General features: G+C 39.2%; 1 protein-coding gene across 1 annotated transcript in view; it reads left to right on the top strand.

Moving 5' to 3' along the window:
• Nucleotides 1-20,116, top strand: part of LOC144638688 (transient receptor potential cation channel subfamily A member 1-like) — a 51,545-nt gene extending 31,429 nt beyond the window's left edge. Inside the window, exons 22-31 of the mRNA XM_078497914.1 lie at nt 9,012-9,050; nt 9,476-9,556; nt 10,435-10,601; nt 13,332-13,392; nt 15,062-15,130; nt 16,147-16,317; nt 16,758-16,826; nt 17,522-17,632; nt 18,442-18,560; nt 19,510-20,116. Coding sequence (XP_078354040.1) covers nt 9,012-9,050; nt 9,476-9,556; nt 10,435-10,601; nt 13,332-13,392; nt 15,062-15,130; nt 16,147-16,317; nt 16,758-16,826; nt 17,522-17,632; nt 18,442-18,560; nt 19,510-19,651 — 1,029 coding nt within the window. The 3' untranslated portion in view covers nt 19,652-20,116. The remainder of the gene's footprint in view (nt 1-9,011; nt 9,051-9,475; nt 9,557-10,434; nt 10,602-13,331; nt 13,393-15,061; nt 15,131-16,146; nt 16,318-16,757; nt 16,827-17,521; nt 17,633-18,441; nt 18,561-19,509) is intronic.
• The last annotated feature ends 5,232 nt before the right edge of the window (nt 20,117-25,348 follow it).

Genomic DNA, 25,348 nt, shown 5'->3' with positions numbered 1-25,348 from the left:
GCATTTGGCCAGAAATAAGTTGTGTTACAATTGTGCCAAGCCTGGGCATCTGGTTTCCAAATGCGAATAGCGAGGGTGTGGGAAGTGCAAGGGGAGACACCATACCTCTATATGTGACAGGATGAAGACAACGCTTTCACCCCCACCCCACCCCTGTGACATCGGGCAGGTCTGAGAGGTTTTATGGTGTAGTAGATGCTCAAACTACATTGCATGCAACCGTCATTGCTAAGATCAGTGGAATACAGGCTCGAATCATGTTGGATAGTGGAGCCGGAAGCTCTTACATAAGTTCAAATCTGCTTATCAAGTTGAACCTTAAGCCATACCAAACTGAAAGGAGGGTCATTGAGCAAATGTATGGGACAGTCGACAGACAAGTGGAGATATACAAAGTCACTGTCGAGTCAAATGTTATTGAGGACTTTGGATTTGAACTAGAGTGCATAAATGCGGAAAAGCCAGTCCTGACTCACCTTCCCAACCCAAGAATTTCAGAGTTGAAGAAAGCTTATCACCGGATAAGGAGACTAAACTTCAGTGAGGAAGCAGCAACAGAAGATAACCTACCGGTGCATGTGATCCTGGGGGCTGCAGATATACAGCGAATTAAAACAACCGAGCCTGCTGTTTTGGGTACAAATCCTGATGCTGATCCAGGAGCAGAGTTCACTATGCTGGGTTGGACTATCACAGGAAAGTCAATGTTGTCAGGTACTGAGACTGAGAAGGGTTTCTTTTTGAAATCAAGCCAAGATGAATTCAAACAGATGTGTTCGCAGGAAGTCTTGGGACTTTCAGATGAACCTGATAAGCAAGGGTTGTTCCATGAAGATTTCAAGAATCAGCTACAACGTTTAGAAGATGGAACTTACTCAACAAGGTTACCATGGAAGTCACATCAGCTTTCTTTGCCATCTAACAGAGAACTGACCTTAGGAAGGTTGCAGAGTACTACCCGAAAGCTAGAGAGGATGCAGAAACTTGAAGAGTATCACACAGTTATGGAACAACAACTGGAAGAGGGAATTTTGGAGCTGGTGCCAGAAGTCCAAACAGGGGAAGTGATTCATTGCATCCCACATCAAGCTGTGATTAGAGAGAAGGCAGAGTCTACAAAGATGAGAATTGTGTATGATTGCTCAGCAAAACGAAACCCACAGTCTCCATCATTGAATGACTGTCTGGAGGTTGGCCCTCCATTACAGCCAGCAATCCTTGACATCTTGCTCAGAAACAGGATGAAACATTTCTGCATTACTGGAGACATACAAAAAGCCTTTCTTCAAATTAAAATCAGTCCAGAGGACAGAGATGCCCTTCGCCTGTTGTGGTACGATGATTTAAAGGAAAGGAACATTGTACAATACCGCTTTACAAGAGTTATTTTTTGGGTCCGGTCCAAGCCCATACATCCTTGGTGCTACGCTTGAGAAACACATTAGTCAGTATGAAGAAAAATACCCTGAAACTGTGAATGAGTTGCTTCTGAATACCTATGTAGATGATGTGCAGTCTGGTGGTGATGGCAAGGAGGAATTACTGAAATTCAAGGAGGAAGCAACAGAGATTATGGGCGAAGGTGGATTTCAGCTGCACAAGCGATTATTTCAAAACTCGTCGATGAATTTTCTCCAAAAATTTTCAGGGTGGCAATTGATCAGTACACTAAACAATCCCTGAATTTCATGCTCATTGAGAAATTCTAAGGTTGTCTAACATAAACGCAAAATTGAGTAAATATTGAAGCGATCTCGTAGTTTTGAATAATTTTGTGCTCTGGGATTTCCTATTGTTTCGAGTTGAACACAACATCGAATTCCTGTGCACCACGCGTGAAATGACAACGCTTAGCCACCTTCCGAAAGCTTACCGAAATCTTTCCGAAATATGGTCCGTTTTAAAGAAAACAATGGAAAAAAAATTGTCATGCAACAACTTTTCTTGTGCGGTCGACGTCTTGGCTGAGTTGAAAGTTATATAAAAATGCCAAGAACAAGAAATGCAAAACAAAAAAGGCCGCCGTACTGAATGCTACGCTAAAGAAATTTAAAAATCAAACGAAAGAAAGTGTAAACGAGGTAAGTTTCTGAGTACGCTGTCAAGTCATTTGTAAATGACTGGAATGGCGTCAAAACATAACCGGCTTTGAGTTTCGTTCATTCATTATTGTTTACTTGAACTCGAGAATATTACCATATTCCGAAAGATTTCGGAAAGCTTTCGGAAGGTGGCCAAGCATAGTTCTTTCACACGTGGTGCACAGGAATTCGATGTTGTGTTCAACTTGAAACAATAGGAAATCCCAGAGCACAAAATTATTCGAAACTACGAGATGGCTTCAATATTGTCCGAAATCGTAATTTATGCAAATTGTAATTATGCAAAAATCACGTGATCAAAAAAGTACGGACCTCGTGAAGAAAAAACCTTCGGTTCTTGAAGTTTTGTAAGCGGACGGGTCGATTAAGGATTTACATATTAAACAAGGACGAGTCTAGTGACTGTGAGCGTGTTTCTTTATTTGGTGTACCGGGAGCAACCTTTTCCCACAACAAAAGTGGCGACCCTGCCAGGACATAATCTGAACAAAACGATAAACAAGTATCGAGCGATCGAGTGGAAAACATAAACATGGTGGACGTCGCTGAACAGCGCTACGCGAAGGACCTAAAAAAGGCAACCTACTACGTCAACGAGATTAAGGAAATGGTCGGTTTGAGTGTGAAAGAGGATTTGTTGTCTGCTTACGAGAAGATATGTGACATAAGCAAGACCCTGGAGGCTTCGGCAAATCTTGTCAAGGACGCCATGTTGGAGGCTGAAAAATCATTTGAAGAAGTAAAAGGTTGGTCACAAGCTCGCAAGGTAGATTTCGTACCTATTCATGAGTTGAGAAGCAGACTTGCGAATGAGTTAAGCGAACTGGAGAAACGGGAGTTGCACAAACGGGAGGAAGATTGGTTCGCAAAGAAGGTTGAGCTCGAAATGGAATTGGAGAAGAAAAAGGTCGAGCAAGCAATGGCCAAACCCCAAGCAGTGAAGTTGCAGAAGTACACAATAACACCATTCCATGGGGACTGTAAGGATTGGCTTCGGTTTTGGTCAGGTTCTGACTTTGTCACAACATACGGAGGGGCTGACACAGGTTGGGCTGCTGTTTGTGGTGGGTAAGTTTGCGATGTCATGACTCAATACAGTCATCCAAAAAGGGAAGACAAATTGCTGATGTCCGGGGGAACCTCACGGCAGCCACAATGGCCTCCACCTTGTGTCTACTGTAGCTTGAAAAATCATCGTAGTAGTGATTGTACGAAAGTCTTAGATATTGCTAGTAGAAGAGAGCATTTGGCCAGAAATAAGTTGTGTTACAATTGTGCCAAGCCTGGGCATCTGGTTTCCAAATGCGAATAGCGAGGGTGTGGGAAGTGCAAGGGGAGACACCATACCTCTATATGTGACAGGATGAAGACAACGCTTTCACCCCCACCCCACCCCTGTGACATCGGGCAGGTCTGAGAGGTTTTATGGTGTAGTAGATGCTCAAACTACATTGCATGCAACCGTCATTGCTAAGATCAGTGGAATACAGGCTCGAATCATGTTGGATAGTGGAGCCGGAAGCTCTTACATAAGTTCAAATCTGCTTATCAAGTTGAACCTTAAGCCATACCAAACTGAAAGGAGGGTCATTGAGCAAATGTATGGGACAGTCGACAGACAAGTGGAGATATACAAAGTCACTGTCGAGTCAAATGTTATTGAGGGCTTTGGATTTGAACTAGAGTGCATAAATGCAGAAAAGCCAGTCCTGACTCACCTTCCCAACCCAAGAATTTCAGAGTTGAAGAAAGCTTATCACCGGATAAGGAGACTAAACTTCAGTGAGGAAGCAGCAACAGAAGATAACCTACCGGTGCATGTGATCCTGGGGGCTGCAGATATACAGCGAATTAAAACAACCGAGCCTGCTGTTTTGGGTACAAATCCTGATGCTGATCCAGGAGCAGAGTTCACTATGCTGGGTTGGACTATCACAGGAAAGTCAATGTTGTCAGGTACTGAGACTAAGAAGGGTTTCTTTTTGAAATCAAGCCAAGATGAATTCAAACAGATGTGTTCGCAGGAAGTCTTGGGACTTTCAGATGAACCTGATAAGCAAGGGTTGTTCCATGAAGATTTCAAGAATCAGCTACAACGTTTAGAAGATGGAACTTACTCAACAAGGTTACCATGGAAGTCACATCAGCTTTCTTTGCCATCTAACAGAGAACTGACCTTAGGAAGGTTGCAGAGTACTACCCGAAAGCTAGAGAGGATGCAGAAACTTGAAGAGTATCACACAGTTATGGAACAACAACTGGAAGAGGGAATTTTGGAGCTGGTGCCAGAAGTCCAAACAGGGGAAGTGATTCATTGCATCCCACATCAAGCTGTGATTAGAGAGGAGGCAGAGTCTACAAAGATGGGAATTGTGTATGATTGCTCAGCAAAACGAAACCCACAGTCTCCATCATTGAATGACTGTCTGGAGGTTGGCCCTCCATTACAGCCAGCAATCCTTGACATCTTGCTCAGAAACAGGATGAAACATTTCTGCATTACTGGAGACATACAAAAAGCCTTTCTTCAAATTAAAATCAGTCCAGAGGACAGAGATGCCCTTCGCCTGTTGTGGTACGATGATTTAAAGGAAAGGAACATTGTACAATACCGCTTTACAAGAGTTATTTTTTGGGTCCGGTCCAAGCCCATACATCCTTGGTGCTACGCTTGAGAAACACATTAGTCAGTATGAAGAAAAATACCCTGAAACTGTGAATGAGTTGCTTCTGAATACCTATGTAGATGATGTGCAGTCTGGTGGTGATGGCAAGGCGGAATTACTGAAATTCAAGGAGGAAGCAACAGAGATTATGGGCGAAGGTGGATTTCAGCTGCACAAGTGGCACAGTAATATTCCGGGAATCGAGAAACTGAGTAATAATGAACTGGAACCACCTCAAGTAGATTCAACTTATGCCAAGGAGACCGTTGGAATTCAGCCAAATGAATCAAAGATCTTAGGAGTCCCATGGAACAAGGAAGAAGACACGTTTTCCATAAACTTTGCAAAAGCTTTGAATGGTGTTGAGAAGGGACCATTGACAAAGAGAAAGATGTTGTCTGCTATCAATAGTATCTTTGACCTGCTTGGAATTGCCGCACCCGTTGTCATCGTAGGAAAGATACTGTATAGCGAAGTTTGCCTTAGAAAGCTCAATTGGGATGAAGAGGTACCAGAGGACATACGCAAACCATGGGCTAAGTGGCTAAATGATATGAAGAAGTGTCCTTATGTGAGCCTTTCCCGCAGTGTTGTTGGTGCAGGCCTGACCAAAATGATCTTGCATGGATTTGCTGATGCCAGCAAGTTGGCTGTGTCAGTAGCTGTGTACGCCTTAGCAATTCACACCTCTGCACCAGTGCAGCAGACTCTGCTTGTGGGAAAGTCGAGGATAGCACCAAGAGACCAAACAATTCCCCGCTTGGAACTTGTTGCAGCACATACCCTGAGCAAACTGATGCACCATTTTAAGGAAGTCTTGAAAGATCAACGCATTGAAGAATATCACTGTTGGGTCGACAGTACGACAGTGCTTTACTGGATCAAGGGCCAAGGGACGTGGTCCCAATTTGTACGTAACAGAACCAAAGCTATCCAAGACAAGGAGTACTTACAGTGGCATTACGTACCAACCGGCGACAACCCCAGTGATCAAGGAAGCCGTGGCGTCGCACCTAGCAAAATGGGGGAGTTGTGGTTTCGAGGACCAGAGTGGCTTAGTGCTCATGACCAATGGCCAGATCAACCTGAAGTGTCTGGGAGCCCAGAGAATGACAAGGAAAGAGTGACACCTAAGCATGAAAAACAGTTCCTAGTCAAAGAAATGGAAGTAGAAAATGAGACAAGGGACACTCTTCTGGGCAAATACACGTCTTACTGGAAGCTTCTACGAGTAACTGCATTCGTAATGCGATTCATAAACAATTGCAGAAAGCATAAGAAGCAGAAAGGGCCACTAATGACTGAAGAACTCCAGGCAGCAGAGAATTTCTGGATCATTCAGGCACAGGCAGCACAAGAGCTAAGGTCAGATGTGAAGTTAAGGGCGGACGAAGAAGGAACATTGAGATGTGTCGGCAGAGTTCCCAATTATCATCCAGTTTTCCTACCACGAAACAGCAAGTTGGCTGCCTTGATCGTTCAGCAAGTTCACGAGCAGATGCTGCATGGGGGAGTTTCGACAACCATGTGCCATGTGAGAGAAAACTATTGGGTACCAAAACTGAGGTCACTTGCAAAAACAGTGATCCATAATTGTAACCTTTGCAAACGGTACTGGAAGAAACCAATTTCAACCTCACACAGCCCAGATTCTATTTTGTCAAGTTTCAGAACTGAACTGTCAAACCCTTTCACCGCCACAGGAGTGGATTTTGCCGGACCTGTCTACTACAAGATTACGAAGTCCACAACCTCAAAGGCATACATTGCACTATTCACCTGTGCCAGTACTAGAGCAGTGCATCTTAAGTTGTGTCGTGACCTGTCCGCTGAAGAGTTCCAGAGAGCACTAAAGGAATTTGTTGCCAGGAGAGGCTGCCCTCAGACCATTGTGAGTGACAATGGAAAAACGTTTGTTGCCACTGGGAAATGGTTATCTAAGCTGAAGAAAGACCAGAGTTTGGCAGACTATTTGGGGACTTTGGAGATAAAATGGAGATTTAACTTGGCCAGGGCACCATGGTGGGGAGGATTCTTTGAACGCCTTATTGGCATCATGAAGAGAAGTCTTTCAAAGGTGGTCGGCAAGAGCCAACTGACCTTCCAGGAACTAGAAGAAGTCTTGCTCGATGTTGAAATGACCATGAACAACAGGCCACTCCTCTATCAAGGAGAAGAATTTGAGAAACCGGTGCTTACCCCAAATACCCTACTCAGAGGAGAGCCCATCCCTATCCTGGAGGAAGACCTGGAGAAGATAGGGGAAGAGAATGTCACTAAGCGGATGAGGTTTTTGGAGAAAAGCAAACAGCACCTTCGAAAGAGATTCATGAAGGAGTATGTTCATGCTCTTGAAGAAAGGCAGCAGAAGTCTGAAGGGAACACTGAGAAGATACCAGACATTGGGGCAGTGGTGATGCTAAAGGGTGAAGCGAAGGATAAGGCAATGTGGAAGCTGGGACGACTCGTGAGCAAGATTACCGGCAAGGATGAAACAGTTCGTGGATTGAAGCTGAAGCAGGGCAATGGATACATCGTAGAGCGCCCCTTGCAACTTGTGTGCAACTTGGAGATTGGAGGGGAAGACCCTAAGTGGAAACCAAACCCTGAAGCCGAAGTTTTCGTCCCAAGAGTGGGACCAAGCAGAAGAGCCAAACAGATTGCTAATGATCAAATCAGGAACATTGTTGAACAGGAACTTAAGGACGATTAGAGTGACATTTAAGGTGTTAAGTTAGAACACTTAAATGGGGGGAGAGTGTCCGAAGTCGTAATTTATGCAAATTGTAATTATGCAAAAATCACGTGATCAAAAAAGTACGGACCTCGTGAAGAAAAAACCTTCGGTTCTTGAAGTTTTGTAAGCGGACGGGTCGATTAAGGATTTACATATTAAACAAGGACGAGTCTAGTGACTGTGAGCGTGTTTCTTTATTTGGTGTACCGGGAGCAACCTTTTCCCACAATATTTACTCAATTTTGCGTTTATGTTAGACAGCCTTAGAAGTTTTCAATGAGCATGAAATTCAGGGATTGTTTAGTGTACTGATCAATTGCAACCCTGAAAATTTTTGGAGAAAATTCATCGACGAGTTTTGAAATAATCGCTTTTTTGCGAAAGGAGGCGTAAAATTGGTAAATAGAGCTAAACATTGAGCTTCACTATGATTCATATATATTCCATATTTTTAGAAATCGCACAAGTCTACCTACTTTTTACGGTTTTGGATATCGGATATGTGACATTTTTAAAAGGATTGAGGACTGAAGCCTATCATTAAACATCAAAAAAGAAGCAAATTTCTTTATATGAAGTCTTGTCTATATTTTACGCATAAATTACACCATCTAAAAAGAAATTCCAAGATATTTCAAAATTCCTCTTGTAGATTTCGATGAAACTCCGCAGAGCTGAAGGCAAACACTCAAGGTATAAGTAGCGTGGAGGATCTCTAGAGAAAATGCGGTTACGGGCTAAAATTCGATTCAGAGCAAAAACCTGTGTGACGTCATTGTCACGTGATATTCATTCCGATCTCTCAAAAATTTATATCATATTGCAGTTCAGTCTATGTGTAATCCGTGTGATATAGTGGATATCTCATTGACATTCATCCCTTTAAGAATAAGGGTTTTAAAGTTGATAGGTATCGCTAGAAAAAAACTGGGTCGAGCCACCTTAAACTATGATGAAAATAACTGCAATATGTAACAAAGCAAACAGGAAATATTTAAAATAACTAGCCCCCTTTCTTTAATACATGTTTAATATTAAAAATTATCTGGGATAGCTATAAAGAAGGCGTTGCTGGCATTATTTGAGCAGTCATGAGAGCAAAAAAAGTGTATAATTGTGGTTTTGAATTAAGTAAAACTTGTTTTTACTGTCGAGCAACAAAATAAAGGCAGAAAGAAAAGACAACATTATGCACAGTCTAAATAGAACGACGGAATAAAACAAATGTCACTGACTCACGACTGAGCTAAACTTGATTCCTGGTCAATTTGTTGGGAAACACGATCTGAGCCCATGCTCAGAACTGGAAATTGTCTTTACTCCTTATAGTTTTCTGTTTTATATTACTTCTATTTTTTTCATCTAGCAAATTATTTTTGCCCGTAATAACCTAAAAAAATCAAAAAAATCGCTTTGTGTACGAGCGACCTAACTGTTATATTGATACTTCTGCGTGTACTAAAACTTGCTGCAAGCAATTTATCAAGCCCTTTTCTATTTTTAAAGGATTACCTTGAAACCATGCCTTCGACGCGTTCCAACACGGTAAGTTATTGTATATTTTTCTATATTATTGGGCAGTAACCATACAATCCATTAAACCAATCAAAACTCGAAGCCAATACAGAGGGTAGCAAAGGGGGGATTGTGATCCCGTTCCACGCACAAGTTTTAACCAAATTCACGTGTCACGTATACTTAAAACAGCAGAATTCACGGATCACGCGTCTTTTCTAACGGTCACAGTCTAATTTTTGCCCTTTTCACGCTTCACGCATAAACCCTTTGACCCCCTCAATACATGTAGCCGGCACCAAGCGCGGGATGACGTGTGTGGTGAGTCAAGATTGCTTTTACTAAGATTGATTGAGAAATTTACGCGGGATTTTTAAAAGACTCAATAGCGTAGTATATAAAACAAGCCAGTCCTTCTAATTTAAATTTAGTTGCTGCCCTGATTTTCCTTTCAGGTTATTCAAGTGCTGACGTATGTTGTCATTGTATTTGCTTTGGTTCACTTGTTGCGAGAAGTCGTACAGATAGTAAAAAAGGTAAAAAATTTAGTAAAAATAGACAAATGTATAATTTAGACATCTGATTGGTAAACGAGGTCCAATCAGTTAAATGAAATGTTATCTTCACATCAAAAAAATAACACGATAATAATTCAGCAATGTAGATAAACGACAGTGATAAAACCGAAAAAAGAAAAAGAATTTAAGGGACACTGTCACGGGGATTTTAACGCTTTTCGTTAAAAAGTACTGAAATTGGCGAATTGGTCTTCTTGTACATGAAATGCACCTAGTACATCAAGATGAAGATATAAGGTAAATTGTTGTTGAAGGAAGAAGGGAGCCATAATAATTTTTTTGGTGTTTTTCAAGCCCACAAGGACAAAATTTAAAAAAAATAAGCCTGACCTTTTCAAGTTGAGATCTAAAGTTCCTGATGGCATCACAATAATATCGCTTTAGTACACTGGCATGGTGATCAGTTAACAAAATAAGACCACTATTCGTAGTTTTCATATGTCTCTAGGCTCGTGAGGTTTGTGAAGTGAAACTAGTGACAAGTATCCCTTTAACATTGGAGAAAATTACAGACAAAGAACAAAAACTTAAAAAGCAAAATCCATTTTCAAACTGCAATATCTGTTGTGAAATTGGTTGCTCCTCTCAGCCAGGGATGTGAGAGAGCATGGTAATCTTCTCTCAGGGGCAGCAATATTTTCATACTTTTCTGAAATACAAGTTGGGAAAATTTTTTCACTAAATTGCATTGGTTCACAATTTACCTTTTTTCTGTGTGACAATTGCATCACAGCCTTTCAATAAAACATCTTAAGTGATTTTCTGAATTTTGATACTTTGTTTGGGTCCATGCCATGTTCTTTTGAATTTTCATAACCCTTATTTTTTTTTTTCAGCGTGCAAATTACTTCACAGCCTTTTCAAATTACTTTGAGCTGGCGGGGTACATTACAACAATGTTGTATGTCCTTCCTTCTTACGACTGCAAGACTGGCTGGCATATTCAAATTGGAGCGATGTCCATGTTTTTCGGATGGATGAACTTGATCTTATATTTAAGAAAGTGAGTCATATTCAAATGCAAGTTAATTTTAGTTTGGGAAAATTTTCTTCACACAGTATACCTTAAAGTACCTTATTCTTACTTATTTCACGAGTACTTATTTTCGCGATTTTAAAATTATCGCGAAATTAAATACGCGCGAAAAAACATTGCACGAAATTTAAGCACGCGAAATTTAATACCATATTACAGTATATGGCCCTAAATCCGGACAGCTCTTGGTCCGGACACTTTCGGTTCATCGTGTATTTTTCCGATAGCAAACAAAGTTTTAATAAAACCGAAACTTCCCAAAGATTTCTTGATCTGTTTGCTGTCTTAATCTCGCTCGAAGGCTTTCCTACTGGCGGTGAAGTCGAGAATTTCAAGTCGACGTGAAGGTAGGCGAAGTTTGTTTTCGCGATGTTTATTTGTTCATGGCGCCTCAAATTAACTGGTTTTCTTTTCATTCCTGTATATCCGAAGTGAGCGCGCTAAAAAAGGAAATTTTGGTCTAATTGATGTATAGGAAATATTCTTTCAACTATTGCAGAAAAATTTGATTGACCGCTTCAGTTTCCGTCCAAAGAAACGAATTAAAATTTCTAAGTAATTTTGCTGACTAGGTCCTTGGTCCGGACACTGACGGCAACCAAATATAGCTTCGAACCTCTGAAGGTGGCAAGCTAAATAATACTGAAAGATAAAATGTCTAACAAAATTAACACTTTTTGTTTGAGTTCTAAGGCATATAATAAATTTCATTTTACAAAAATAAAAATAAAACGAGAAGTTTTAATTTAAACTTTGCAAATCACGCTTCTCAGTGTAATAATAATAATAATAATAATAATAATAATAAAAGCTTTTATTTATACACGATAAATGTTTTGCAGCATGGCTGATGTGGTCGTGTTTACAAATTACTATTGAAGCTAACTAAACTCTTAAATAACAAATAAAGACTACGTACAAACTAAGCATTCCAAACAAACAAAAAATACACAGCCTCTAAATTCCTAATACTTTCAAAGCACCCTTGAAACTTGCCAACGATTCTTTAAGGCGGGCCTCGTTATTCAAAGAATTCCATAATGTGGCCCCTTCATAAGTAATCGACTTTTTGAGAAAGTCAGTCTTTGGTCTTGGTACTGACAAGCAATTTTTCCTTCTAAGATTGTAATTAGTCTTCTGCTCCGTCCACAAGTGTTGTAATTGGACCGGAGCACCTCCAGATACACATTTGAAGACAAAACAAAGTACCCTGCGGATGTACATTTGCCTCAATGGTATCCACTTTGCTTGACGCAGTACGTCTTCTGAAGGGGTGAACCAGTCTAAGCCGAAAATATTCTTGGCGGCACGCACATGGATTTTTTCTAAGTCACTGAAAAGTGTTGAGCCGCACGACCCCCAGACTATCATACCGTACATTACAGACGGTAAACTTACTTTAAAATAAAAGTCTACTCTCGCAGGAATTGGCAAAAAATACAATGATCTCAAAAGGTTCAGTTTCTGGGTTTACACAGTTCTTTGACATGAATGTTCCATTTGAGTGCACTGTCTATTTGGACACCTAGACACCTTGCTGAAGTGACTTCCTGATGTTATTTTCCCCAAGCTTAATGCTTATAAAAATTAAGCGCTATAGTTTATATTCACTGTACTTGTTGATGAGATGAAATAAAGCTCTCTTCCCTAAAATTTTTATCTCATTTTTTTGTATTTCACTAAAGTATTTTAAAAATGTGCAAGAAGCTTCTTTAGATTAGATTTTGAACAATTGTTGCGTAAATATTGCGTGCTGTCCGGACCAAGGACTCGCTGTCCGGACCAAGGGCCGTCAAACCGAACCACCGTTTTCGATATTGCGGAGAATCCGAGTAAGCACAGAAGCTGTTGTCTTTTCACATGTTAGCTGGATGGCACGGTAACTTACAGGACAAATTTCAGCTCACTGCTCTTCTTCTAAGCTGAGGAATACACGTTCGCGTCTTTTTCGTCCGGACTAAGGGCCACATACTGTATATATCAAAACAATAGAATTTTGAAATGTTTGGAACTGCAACTATCCATCCTTGAAAATATCTTTCCGTCTTGTTTTCAACCAGAACCCTTCCCCTGATTACTGTTTTTCTTCAGCTTGTAAATCGGCCAAACCTTCTTTAGTACAGTCACTTAAGTTTCCGTTTGCATGCTCCTTGTAGTTTCATTGAACCAGACCTTTGTATTCTTCCAGTAGTTTCTTAGTCTTTTACGACTGAGTTATAAAACACTGACAAAATCGCGAAATTTAATACGCTTTTGCTTTTATTTTTCTTGCAGTCGCGAAAATTAATACTCGCGAAAATCGGCTCCTGAATTTTGGCGAAATTAAGTACGCGCGAAAATTAGTAAGAATAAGGTACACGATCAATGGCTAGAAGGCAAGCGATCAGGATTTGGATGTGAAATCCGAACGTCCTATTTTCACTTCTTACTGTTGAAGGATGGGAGACGTGATAGCCTAATCGTTAACGCGCTGGGCTCCAAAACAAGCGGTCCGGGTTTGATCCCTGGCCGGGGTCACTGTGTTGAGTTCTTGGGCAAGACACTTTACTCTCATAGTGCCTCTCTCCTGACAGGTAAACAAATGGGTACTGGCAAATGCTACCTTTTTTTTACTTAATACATTTTTAATAAGTTTCTGATCGGAAATATGCGTCCACATTTTTTTAACTAAGTTTCTTGCTTCCATTTATTGTCTAGACTGTCATTTTACGGGTCATACGTCATTATGTTGGCGACAATGTTTATCACGCTGTTTAAGGTAAGTCTTGGGCCACTTAAGACATTACAACTTTGTCGCGTGCAACTGTTATAGCGCGCGCTGCACGCGTCATGTAAAACTAGGTTCAAATACCTTATTAAATTTACGTGAGCTATGTCACAGGGATTTCGCAGATTTTTGGTCTAAACTGTTCTGAAATTAGTGGAAAGCAACAAAACCCATAAAAACATTATCTTTGAACATCCAAAAGAAGATATACAGTCAACTCTCTCTAAGACGGACACCGTCGGGACCGGCCCCAACTGTCCGTCTTATAGAGGTGTCCGCCTTATAGAGAGTCGAGGTAACGTGACACCAGAAACTTTGAGACGATAAAGCTAAACGGCTATGCACAACGAATACACGTCTGTTTTAGTCGCTTACGTTAGCAAAACCTATAAAGTGGAACAAAAATGATATCAGAGATTCGACTTGTTTGTTAATAACAAACGGTGATACTGTAAGTAGAAAACTAAATCTACAAGTTTAAGCAGAGAAGTAATGCGTTTTAGCGGATTGTTTTTGGTAAATTTGGTATTGTAAAGGCGCTGACCTGCTATGCTATATGTCGATAACAAGTTTTGAAGTATTATTCACGAAAAAATAACTTTTAGTGCCTGTCCGTTGGCGGTTTCAAAGTGTCCGTTGTCCGTCTTAGAGAGGTGTCCGTCTTACAGAGAGTTTTCTTACAGTAAAATGACTGAAAAACGGCAGGGACCACAACCAGGTGTCCGTCTTATGGAGGTGTCCGTCTTATAGAGGTGTCCGTTAAGAGAGAGTTGACTGTAACCCTATTTTGCGGATAAAGATCAACTAACGGCTATAAATATCGATTTTTCGATGACACGCAGAAACAACTTGAAAACGTTAGCCTAACTTTTTCAAGTTGCAATCCGTTTCCATCCGATCCATCCGCAGCCAAAGATGCTCATTAAAAGTTTCAATGCTCTAATATAGCAATTTTGATTAAAAATGGACTATTATTTTAAGGTTTCCTGCGACACAATTATAAAAGTTTGGCTGTTCAAAAATCTAGTAAAATCCGTGACATAGTCCCTATAAGTCGCGTAATTCTTTTTTGCGAGCGTTAATTTCCGCGACATTATTTAAGTGGAACGTTAATTTTCCAAGACCTTAATTTCATTTCAAATACAATGCTGTCCAAACACATGTAAGAATTAGGAAACAATAACCTTCTCTTTTCTGTATACTATTTTTTCAGTCTTTTACAATGTAAAAGCCTTAAAGAAATGTCATCTGCAATATTTCCAGTTCATTCTTGCTTTCAGAAAAGTGGTACAACACCTAAATATCTTTAGAGACATCAAAAATCGCGTTATTTTTTTCATTTTAAAAATTTGCCCCATCCTTCGCGTTAACTCCCTTTATTCAAAAGAAATCCCCCCCCCCCCCATTTGCGTTAATTTTATATAATGACGTATGACAAACTTTTCATACTGTTGGGATAAGTTTTTTCGATGAGCGGGAATATAGAAGGGAATGAGTATATGTTAAGCTTGGTAAAAAAGATGTTTATCCTGAGTCTTTTAGTCTGCTGATACCAGCTTCTGGGAAAACGTTCAAAGTTCTGTTCAATTTTCGAACTCCTAGACCTCCGAAATAGAACTAATGAAAACAAGTCTGAAGTGCTTTTTACTTATTTGCACAGGTTTTGGTGTTATTTCTGTTGTTTATTCTATCATTTGGAACAACGTTCTACATGTTGATTGATGAGAACGTAAGTAGACAATAAGTTTGTTGGTTATTGACTTTTTAAGAGAACATACAGATAGTCGTCTTGTCACGTTACGTTTATGCAGATGGATACTTTCAAATGGATTACTTTAAGCTGAAGTACACAGTAATGTCATTATTTTACCGATTTTTTTTAATTTTCACTCTCAGTGTGCCTACTACTTCAAAAGTCGTTGCTTCTTTCTTGCAAAATCGCCATTATCACTCGAACGAACTTGTTTACTTTCCTTCGAACATTTGTCTTCAAAATCGCAAGCTGTGATTTCTTGTAAAGATCCATCAAAGAAAATTAGGCCTTTCGACATTAATTGACTCATCATAGATGTAAAACACATCGACTTCCACGCAGAAACTGAGGCAAATTTGAGATAAACAATCGCTCGAAATCCACTCGAAAACTGAAACACGCCCTATACTTTATGTAATCTCACTGAAACAGTCCTGGGACCTTGTCACAGAAATCTAGAATGTTTTACCCCAAGAGGATCCAATCGTACAAATTTGTACGAATGGTAGTTAAAGGGTTAATTGTAAATTGTAATAAGCTTATATCTTTTCAAAGCTGAGTTTAGCGGAATTTTAGGTTGATTTAATGTCTGAAAAGTACCTGACCAAAAGTTCTTACCCAAAGTTCGAAACAGAAGTGTTTATTTGCTCTCTAATTGACCTTAAGAGCTTTAAATTTGCGGGTACTTTAGCGCCTTTATGTAGGCAGGAAACTTATTTATACTTTAACATTTGTTTAGCCGGTTTTGCAATTGAAGTTTTCCAATCTTCTATTCACCAAAGATTCTCTACTAAGTTGAACTTACTTAACTTATAGACTGCAATACTAAGGGACAACGTATTCCATAATTCCGCTGGTACATGTTATCCTAACCTGTCAATTTGGATAAAAAATAGTGCCCGCGTAAAACTATTTTTGTTCTATCTGTTTGATATCAACAACAAGTTACAAAAATCATTACCCATTTCTTACTGATAATTATATTATTTCAGGAACTGTACCTTTCCCTGCCTCACTGGTTGCTGACGATTTTTGTGATGACGCTGGGAGAGCTGAATTACGCTGATACCTTCATGCCTTGGGAGTTTCCCTTCTCCACCCTCGTCAACGTGCTGTTTGTTATTTTTGTCCTTGCGATGCCTATTATTCTAATGAACATGCTGGTAAGTACCTGAATTTTTACTAAGTTGTAAATAGCCCAAACCCCCCTCTCCCCCCACCCCCTTTATTTCTATGCATCTGTAACTGAGGGAATTCTCGCTCTTATTGGTCAAGAACTATGGTCGATGACCGTTAACTTGTAAAGTAAGCAGCGTAAGGCAACTTTCGCGACTTTTCCAATCATCCAAAAAACGAAAGAGCTCATCAGGTTTAACCAGAAAAGTGACCTTACGAGCTATCATTAGCTGTTATTGCAGTTCCCAGCGGTTTGACATGCAAGTGAGGCAAAATGGTCATTCTGCACTGTTTTAACCGATGTGTTGACCCTTTCGCCTCGTTTGCATACCTTTCGAACAAAAGAATACCCAAGTATATTATCGCAGGCTTAATTACAATAACAGCTACTGCTATCTTATTGAACCTTTTCGACCTCAATACACAGGTTGGTCTTGCTGTTGGTGACATCGACAACATTCAAAGAAACGCCACAATGGACAGATATGTTATGCAGGCAAGTATATATATATGAATCAACAATTAATAAATAAATCAGCTTTGTTTCACTAGCATGTCACAACCTCACGACAGACAAACCTGTAGCTCTAAGGTCCCAGGTTGAATTGTTATTAAAAAATACTGGATTTTCCCCCTAAGACTGAACAATCCTCGGAGCAAGGCCAAAACTAACAGCAAACTCAACCCACTTGCGATTTCAGGCCAGCATCGAACCCGGACCATACTGATGAACAGTGGGACTAACCCTTAATGATAATGATAATGATAATGCATTTATATAGCGCATTTTTCATTATTATATATATATATATATGTTCAAATACGCTTTACACATACTGTAATTTAAGATACAATTGTAAAGGCCAGACCACAACACCGGGAGCTTCGTGCCCTACTCTTTGCGAATAGTTAACCAACTGCGCTGTCTTTACACCTTCGGGACCAGTTCCAACTGTCCGTCTTAGAAAGGTGTCCGTCTTAGAGGAAGTTTTGTTACAGTAAAATCAAAAAACGGCAGGGACAGGACCAAAACCAGGTGTCCGTTTTATGGAGGTATCAGGTCTTACAGGTGTCTGTTAAGAGAGAGTTGACTGTTGACTGAATTTCCAGTTTGTTGGCTGTAAAGTTTGGGCGTAGATCGAGTTTTATCTCGTTGCTAATTTAGTTTGTCATATTTTTCTACACAAACAGATCGAGATGCTGCTGGAGACCGAGCAACAGCTTCCCCAGTGGCTTCGCAAGCATGTTCAGTTTGAGAAATATGTTGAATATCCAAACAAAAAGGCACCGTTAAAAACACGGGTAAGTTTACTGTAATATTCTTTTATATTAATTTTAATTTTTAAGACATTCTGAGGACTGGCTCTAGAACATGCCGACCTTGTAAATACCCATACAGATCGGACGCGAATATTTTATCGGATTTTAAAAATGAATATGTATTTTTTTATTGGTTTCAGCTTCAAAACAGTAAAATGAGTAAAATCGTGGCACTGCGTTGTGTTTTTGGGCAAGACACTTTACTCTAATAGTACCTCTCTCCTAGCTCCCAGGGCCGGGTTGTTCAAAGCACGATCAAGCTAATCCAGGATTAGCGCGAATTTTGATTGCAGCTTTTAAACTTTTCAGTGAGATTTTCTGTTAATATTTTCTGTCGTTAGTTTTTCCTTCGAATTATCTCAACATCAACAAAACGTAGACAATAAAAACACTTTTATATAAGAGAAACTGAACCCTAGATTAACGTTTAATCTTGGGTTAGTGTTAATCGGCTTTCGAACAACCCGGCACAGGTGTATAAATGGGTTCTGGCGAATTTACTGCTGCAGGGAGGTAACCCAACGATGGAATAGCATCCCATCCAGGGGATAGTAAAAATATTTCTAGCCGCTTACTGCTACATTGGGATAAGCTGCGGCCTGATACGCTACTTGGCTCGACAGCAGGCTTTTCATTAATCTGCGATAGACTAACACTCCCTCCAGGGGAAGCACAATACCGTTATAACCTCACCTTAATGCCACATAAATCGGTGTTAGGCACCGTGGCGTATGAGGCTTAAAAGGCTTTGCTTTCCACTCTTCTAACGTTGAAATATTTGGTCATTTTAGTTGTACGATGCCATCTGCGGATTTGGTCATCCTGTTGGTGATGATAACGAGGAAGGTGAACAAGATGTATCACCAGAAGTTGTTGAGATCAAAACAAAACTGGAAGAACAGGAAGCTAAGTGAGATAATTTGATTGGTTAATTAATACTAATAGGGAGATCTTTACTGTAAGATATTTTGCCTAGTTAAAGGGACACTGTCACCATTTTCACTTCAAAAACTCAAGAGTCTAAAGCCATGAAAACTACGAATGGTGGTCCAATATTGTTAAAAATCACCATGCAAGTGTACGGAAGCGATAAACAAGTGATATTATTGTGATGCTACAAAAAAATTAAGATCTCAACTTGAAAAAATCAGGCTGTTTTTTTCAAGTTTTGTCCTTGTGGACTGAAAAAACACACAAAAATTTGTTGTGACTCCCTTCTTCCTTCAACAACAATTTACTTTATATCTCCATCTTGATGTATAGGCGCATTTCATGTACCAGAAAACCTTTTCGCCAATTTTAGTACTTTTTACCGAAAAATAATAAGATGGTTTCCGCCCAACATTCGAGCAATACAGGCAAAAAAAAAATTACCAAAAAGGCTTCTTAGCATGGTAACAGTTTAAGTACAGCTAACAAAAATCTGCTAAAAATTTAGCACTCAAGCTGTCAATATTTCAGTTAAAACGGACGTTTCGCGCCAGTTCAAACAAAATGGCGCGCGTTTTAAACATTTTTACGAGGTTTTACTTTATTTTTCTCGAGAATGCTTTAGAATTTAATTGCGGGGTCACTAAGACAAATGACGAATTAAGTATTTAAAACATATCCCAATTTCATTAACTACAGGATTATTTAAAGGAAAAGCAAATTTAAACCATGTATTAACGTATTTAAAACATATCCCAATTTCATTAAGTTTAAAAAGCAAATCTAAAACACTTATACACAGTGAACAGTTTCGCCCATTTCATTTATAAACTTAACATTCGGGGCTGATTAACCCTATCTTAATCTTGTGACGTTTTCTAACAATGGCGTTCAACTGACATGCATGCATGCTGTTTCTCTTCTTTCAGAATCAATGAGATCTGCAACATGTTAAGAAAGCAGTCAGAAATGTTGGAAAGTATGTCTCAGAATTCCAAACGAGAAAAAGCAGAACATGAAGACCAAGAAAAAGGAACACCCAAGCCGAAGAAGTTTTCAGTTTTCCTTTGAAGCAATCGTTTTGCTAATTGTGGTCATAGTTATGTTTCAAACCATTCCTGTAAATTTACCTGTGTTTTGACAAAAAATGTAAGGCTTGAGCGGAAAGAAATCAAGCTACGGCTGTAAATATCAATTTTTTGAAGACGCACGGAAACAAATTGAAAAGTTAAGTTTTGATTTTTCAAGTTGTAATCCATTTCCATCCTAACCATCCACAGCCAAAGACGCTCGTAATTTTTTTTAATAAAAATGGACTTTTATTGTAAGGTTTCCTGCGACAAGAATATAAATTTTGGCTGTTTTGGTAAAATCAGTGACAAAGCTCTTTTAATGTAGTTTTCTGTACCAATGTGATGACATCATGTAAATTCCCATTTGTAAGACTCTTGCATTGGAACATTCAGGGAAAGTGAGGGAGGGGGGGGACTCCCTTAACATTTTCGTTTAAAGATGCAATGTAAGCCCAAAAAATACTGCATTTGATTGCGCAGCTCTGTCAGCTATGTTATAAATGTTTTTTTGAGAATAAATCAACTGATAATTTAAAGGTTATTGTGTTTAATTAATGCAAGCTTTCATGAAAGCAGATATAAAAAAGTTGATAACAGAATTTTAAAATCCAGCAGTAAGAAGCACTCATTGATTAATGAGCTACAAAGCGCTCAAACTGGCTTTTTTTAGTTAAACCTGTATTGGTTTGATCTTCATGTGATTATTAGCCAATATAAAAGAGGAGTCCAAAGTCACGTGGTGTCACTTTTTTAATTCACGCCCAATTCTCCGGCAAATCACACTTTTCGCAGGATACTTTTCTAAATATTAAGAGCGGCTGACTGTAAATATCGAAACCTCGCAATCAAAACTGAAATTTTGCATCTCTTCATATTCGGTCCGGAACAAACCCTTGTTAATTTAATAATTTAGTAATTTAACTTTTCAAAGAGTTTGTATTTTTGACAAAATCAAAATAACGTGAAATGCCGTCACGGCGTTCGCGTCACAGTCGCCATTAAAATAACTTATTTACATGTACCCACGTAACACGGAAGAGCTCAGCAGGTTGTAAAGACGTGTACGTGCATACAAGATCGAATTGGAATTGTCAACCTTCAAACTTATAGCTACACTTTTGACCTTTGTATTGTTACCTTATTTCAACGATTTGCATATTTTTAAGGATTTGTATCGGGATCGAAAGAACTAAAGCCAAAAGTAACGAAAAATCACTCTCAATTTGTATGTTGATATTGGCAACTCAACTCCTATGTTGGTCTTTTTTGAGTGCTGTGTTTTTAGCGGATTTGGGGCGATTTCTTGGAGTTTTGGTTCCAACGATTTCTTTTTCATATACCGTGAAATTCCGGTTATAAGCCCTGGGCTTATACAACTTCGTAAGGGGTTTCGGGTGGGCTTATAAGCGGAGGGGCTTATATCCGGGAGGGCTTATAAGCGGATTAAAAAATATGTTTCGAAACGAGCCACAGGAGTGTTGATCGAAATACCTTTTTAAGTTAAAAACGCATAAAGCAACATTTAGCTCTGTGCAGTATTGTCTTCCAGCAGAGGGGGGCTTATATCTGGGGGGGGGGGGGGCAGTTTATAATCGGATGTATTTTTTTGTTTCCAGATAGATGGGCCTATAACCGTGGGGGGGGGGGGGCTTATAACAGGAATTTTACGGTATAGGGAGAGGAAACCGATTCCACTAAAACCCATGAAATTGTTCCAAATCCGCTAACAAAAGAAAAACACAAAACTCTGCTTACGACTGTGTCGACTGTTATTTACTAGATGATAAGGCTCTGCGCTCCGACTCACGACTAGTTTTCAATAGCGACGGAATCGGAGTGGTAAAAACTGCTGCACTTTGGTCTGGTCAACGAGTATACGACGAAAACATAAGAACAATCATAAGAGAAAAGCGTACATCTGTAAACCAAGGGACAGAGCACAAGCGTAAAGCCCTGACCAAACGGTAACACAAGTAGACGCAAGTTGAAAACTTGCCTCCACTTGCGTCTCCGTTTGGCCAGCCGGACTTGTGAGCACTTGCGTTGACTTTGGTAGACAACAAATTTGCAGTTAAGTTAACGCCAAGTTTTGTTTTCCTATTTGGCCACCAATCGCGTCAACGCATTTTTTTGCAGTTTATTTCAAATACTGAATTGCATCTCGTAGCATTTTAAATAACTTTTTGCAATTTTGCTTGCACTTGCGAAAAAACTTGCGTGTCCGTTTGGCCACCCAACGCAAGTCTGTACGCAAGTTAAACTTGCGATTACTTGCGTCCACTTGTGTTACCGTTTGACCAGGGCTTAAGTATGAACGCAACTAGAAGAAAAGGACATCTGTCAGATTTGTATTTGCACTGCTTGTGCACTGCTTGTGCTAATACTTGTGTCGTTGCGTCGCCGTTCAAACTAAGATAGCGCAAGCACAAAAGTTTCCATTATCCAGCCTTTTGGTTGCTTGTAATGGACTGGTTGATACTTACGAGGCAAGCATGAGTATATGCGAAAGCGAAATGTGAAGACACGTACTTCGCGTGCATAAGCCGCCTCCTGTCAATTGCATAAAATAAATGTATGGCTTCAGACATGGAACCGTGACATTTTTAGGTACGTACACAGCTATGTACACTGCAAGGACACAGGACACGTAAAAACATGGTTGCCACAGAACCTTCCAGTCACAGTCACACACCAGAATGATTCCCGATAATTGTTAGGAGCTGGAGTCACAAAGTTTGGCTAACATTGATTATTTTTTTGTAAGAAATTGAGTTTAAAGTCAGCGTGAGCACTTTTAGCCCTTCCTCCCCCCACCCACCTCATTCCCCACAAGGCTAAACAGTGTTAACCACCCCTGCTTTGTTTTAAGTAATTAAAACTGAGTTTGCGAGCTTTTTGTGTTTCATTTTACACGGAGATTGGGGCAAAATACTCACGGACCCTACCCCCTCTTCCAGCCCTTTATTTAACCAAGCTAACGTTAATTTAAATTTCAAATTTTAGTCTGATAGTAATTATTCATGGCACCTTCGCACGCGGTTGATGGTCGATGCGCTCCCAGGTTTCCTGTAGCTTTGCAGTTTATCCGCAAGTAACGAGTAAGTTTAATATTATCTACCAAGTCAAAGGTTGCAGCCGGAGTGTTAACGAAAAGTGGACAAGACCTGGCGCTTTTTAGAAAGGCCCTTGCAAGTTGCACCCTGAGAGGAGACCACGGCGTTGAACTAAATGTGGTTTTGAAGTGTTGCTTTCTGATTTCTCAAGGTAACTCAAAACTTTGCATTATTATCGGTTGTAAAAATTCTGCAAACAATACTCATTCAATTTTGAAGTATTCAGCAAACCTGATTATTTTGTATCGTACATTATTGCCTTTCGTGACAGCCCTCTCGGTTAAGCACAAAGTAAGTTTAGTACTATTTTTGAAACATTTGTTGATTAATAGTTGTACTGATGTGCATTTAGGTATTACGTTCAGAAGTTAGCACGAATGTAAATACAAATTTTTGAACATTTTATTGTGTAGTTTCGCTTCAAAGTTTAAAGAATCTTGCAGTAATTTATCGAGACCGATGCCAAGTCAAAAAAGTTACGAGTAAAAATATTCAGAATTAAATACGTAAAAATGTCTTTTGTCAATAAAATGTCTTTTGTTTGTAGCTTAGTGGCTTTATGCATTTAAACAGTCGATTTTATTTCGCAAATGTATATCCTTTTTGCAAATGATTTCATCATTTTAATGTCTTTGTCTTCACATTCAGGAATTGTCATAGTACGTTTGGCACTGCTTTTGAGGACCTTGGAACAATATCAACAAAATGCACAAGTTTAGGTACGTGATCATTAGAGCTAGTTTTCTAATCCTGACTTCGAATGTTTATACGCAATTCTTTCTTTTTTTGTTTTCTGTTTGTCTGTTTGTTTGTTTTTTGTTTGTTTGTTTTTTCGGGGGGGGGGGAGGGGGGGGGTGTAATTATGACAAGAGGAAGTACATTTTTAAGGGCTTGAAGATCAATTCTTTTAAGGGGTTAACTATTTTCAGTTTTCCAAAGGGCGAAAATCGAGATCGCACCCACATTGCCTGAAGCTTATCCCAGTTTTTGTATCACGATGAGTGACAAGGGATATAACTGTACATGTTTGCCTTAGATTATATATAATTCCATCGCATGTTATTGCCAAGTATTTGAGGTTTACCTAACACTTAAGATTTGCCTAACAACGTAATAGATGTTTGTAATAGTGCTCGGAGTGGTTTTTTAGCTTTTCTTAAGAGTACAGTGGCCAATCAGCCATATTTCAGCTCACATTGTTGTTGCCCATATATTGAAGGACCTTGAAACATGTCTATTAAAAATTTTGGTTAAAAAAATCAGTATTGTCTGAGAACAATTGTTTTTTTTCTTACCAGGAATACGTAGTGAGTGCTTTTGAAGTCACTGGAAAAACCCAATTTGTCATCAGAGTACACAAAAGGTAATTTATCAAACGAACAGACAGTTTTACATACATTTTACTTTGATGAGTCAGTACTACAACTCTTTATCAATTGCTATTACAGTAATGATATTAAATAAATTCCCAATTATTGGTCGGGAAGTTGTGATCATTTTCTTGACATTAATGGTTACCATAGCAACAGTATAACCTTTTAAAAACATCCTTAGTTTTTGCTTTCAGTGATAACAACTCAAAAATAAGCACGGTGACCACCATTTTCTTATTATTGAGTCATGATCAGCATGTCATGATACAACCATTGGCAAAGTTAAAAAAATTCTGTCTGAGGGGTTTAGAGCCAACTTACCTTATTATAGGAAATTAACGTTTGTGTTAATCAAGGTATTTGAAATTAACGCGACTTAAATTAACGCGAATTGAAGGAAAAATTACTTCCCAATAAAGGAAATTAACGCGAAAGAGGGGGGAACATTTCAAAATGAAGGAAATTAACGCGACGAACACAAAGAAAAAAACTTGTTGAGACAACAAGAACACGTTTATTTCAACACTAGGCGTATAATCCTCAACGTAGGGGTTAGGTGAAGGAACCGACCGCCTCGAACGTTCTTCGCTGTTTCAGTGATAACGGCAGATTTCCACCCTGATGAAATAATGTCTTTTCCTTGCAGTCAAGAACGTCTGGACTGTATCGAAAAATTGGGCCAAAATAATGGAAATTAATTAAGGTCATGGAAATTAACGCTCCACTTAATTAACGGCGCGGAAATTAACGTTAACAAAAATTAACGCGAGTTAAATTAATGCGAATTTTTGAAATTCGCGTTAATTTCCTATAATAACGTAATGTTTTTAAAATTTAAGGTGGCTCTGACCCCTCACTGACAACGATGATTATACCATCTTATTTTTCATAAACATCTTTGTCAGTACCACGTCAAGCCTTTCCTTGAAACACGGCTGCAAATTTATTTTACATTTTGTCTTCTACATTTAACCAACAAAAAAGTATTCACTTGTTTTTTCTCGTTTGTCCATCAGTTTCTTGGCAATTTCACAGGAGAGGCACATAACGTCATGCTTCATAGCAAATAGGTAAGTACGTTCGCAGTTTTCTTGTTTTTTTTTTGTTTGTTTTTTTTTGTTCCTTAAAATAAAGTGGTCTCGAAGACGGGCTTGCCTAAAAAAAGGGTGTTTCAAATACTAAGTGCGGTCTAGTGCGGTCCAGGTTCAA

Source organism: Oculina patagonica, chromosome 14 (genome assembly GCF_052425735.1).
Source record: "Oculina patagonica isolate OP01 chromosome 14, crgOcupat, whole genome shotgun sequence".
Classification (NCBI taxonomy): Eukaryota; Metazoa; Cnidaria; class Anthozoa; order Scleractinia; family Oculinidae; genus Oculina; species Oculina patagonica.
The sequence above is the reverse complement of the archived record's forward strand: the minus strand, read 5'-3'. Positions and strand labels throughout refer to the sequence as shown.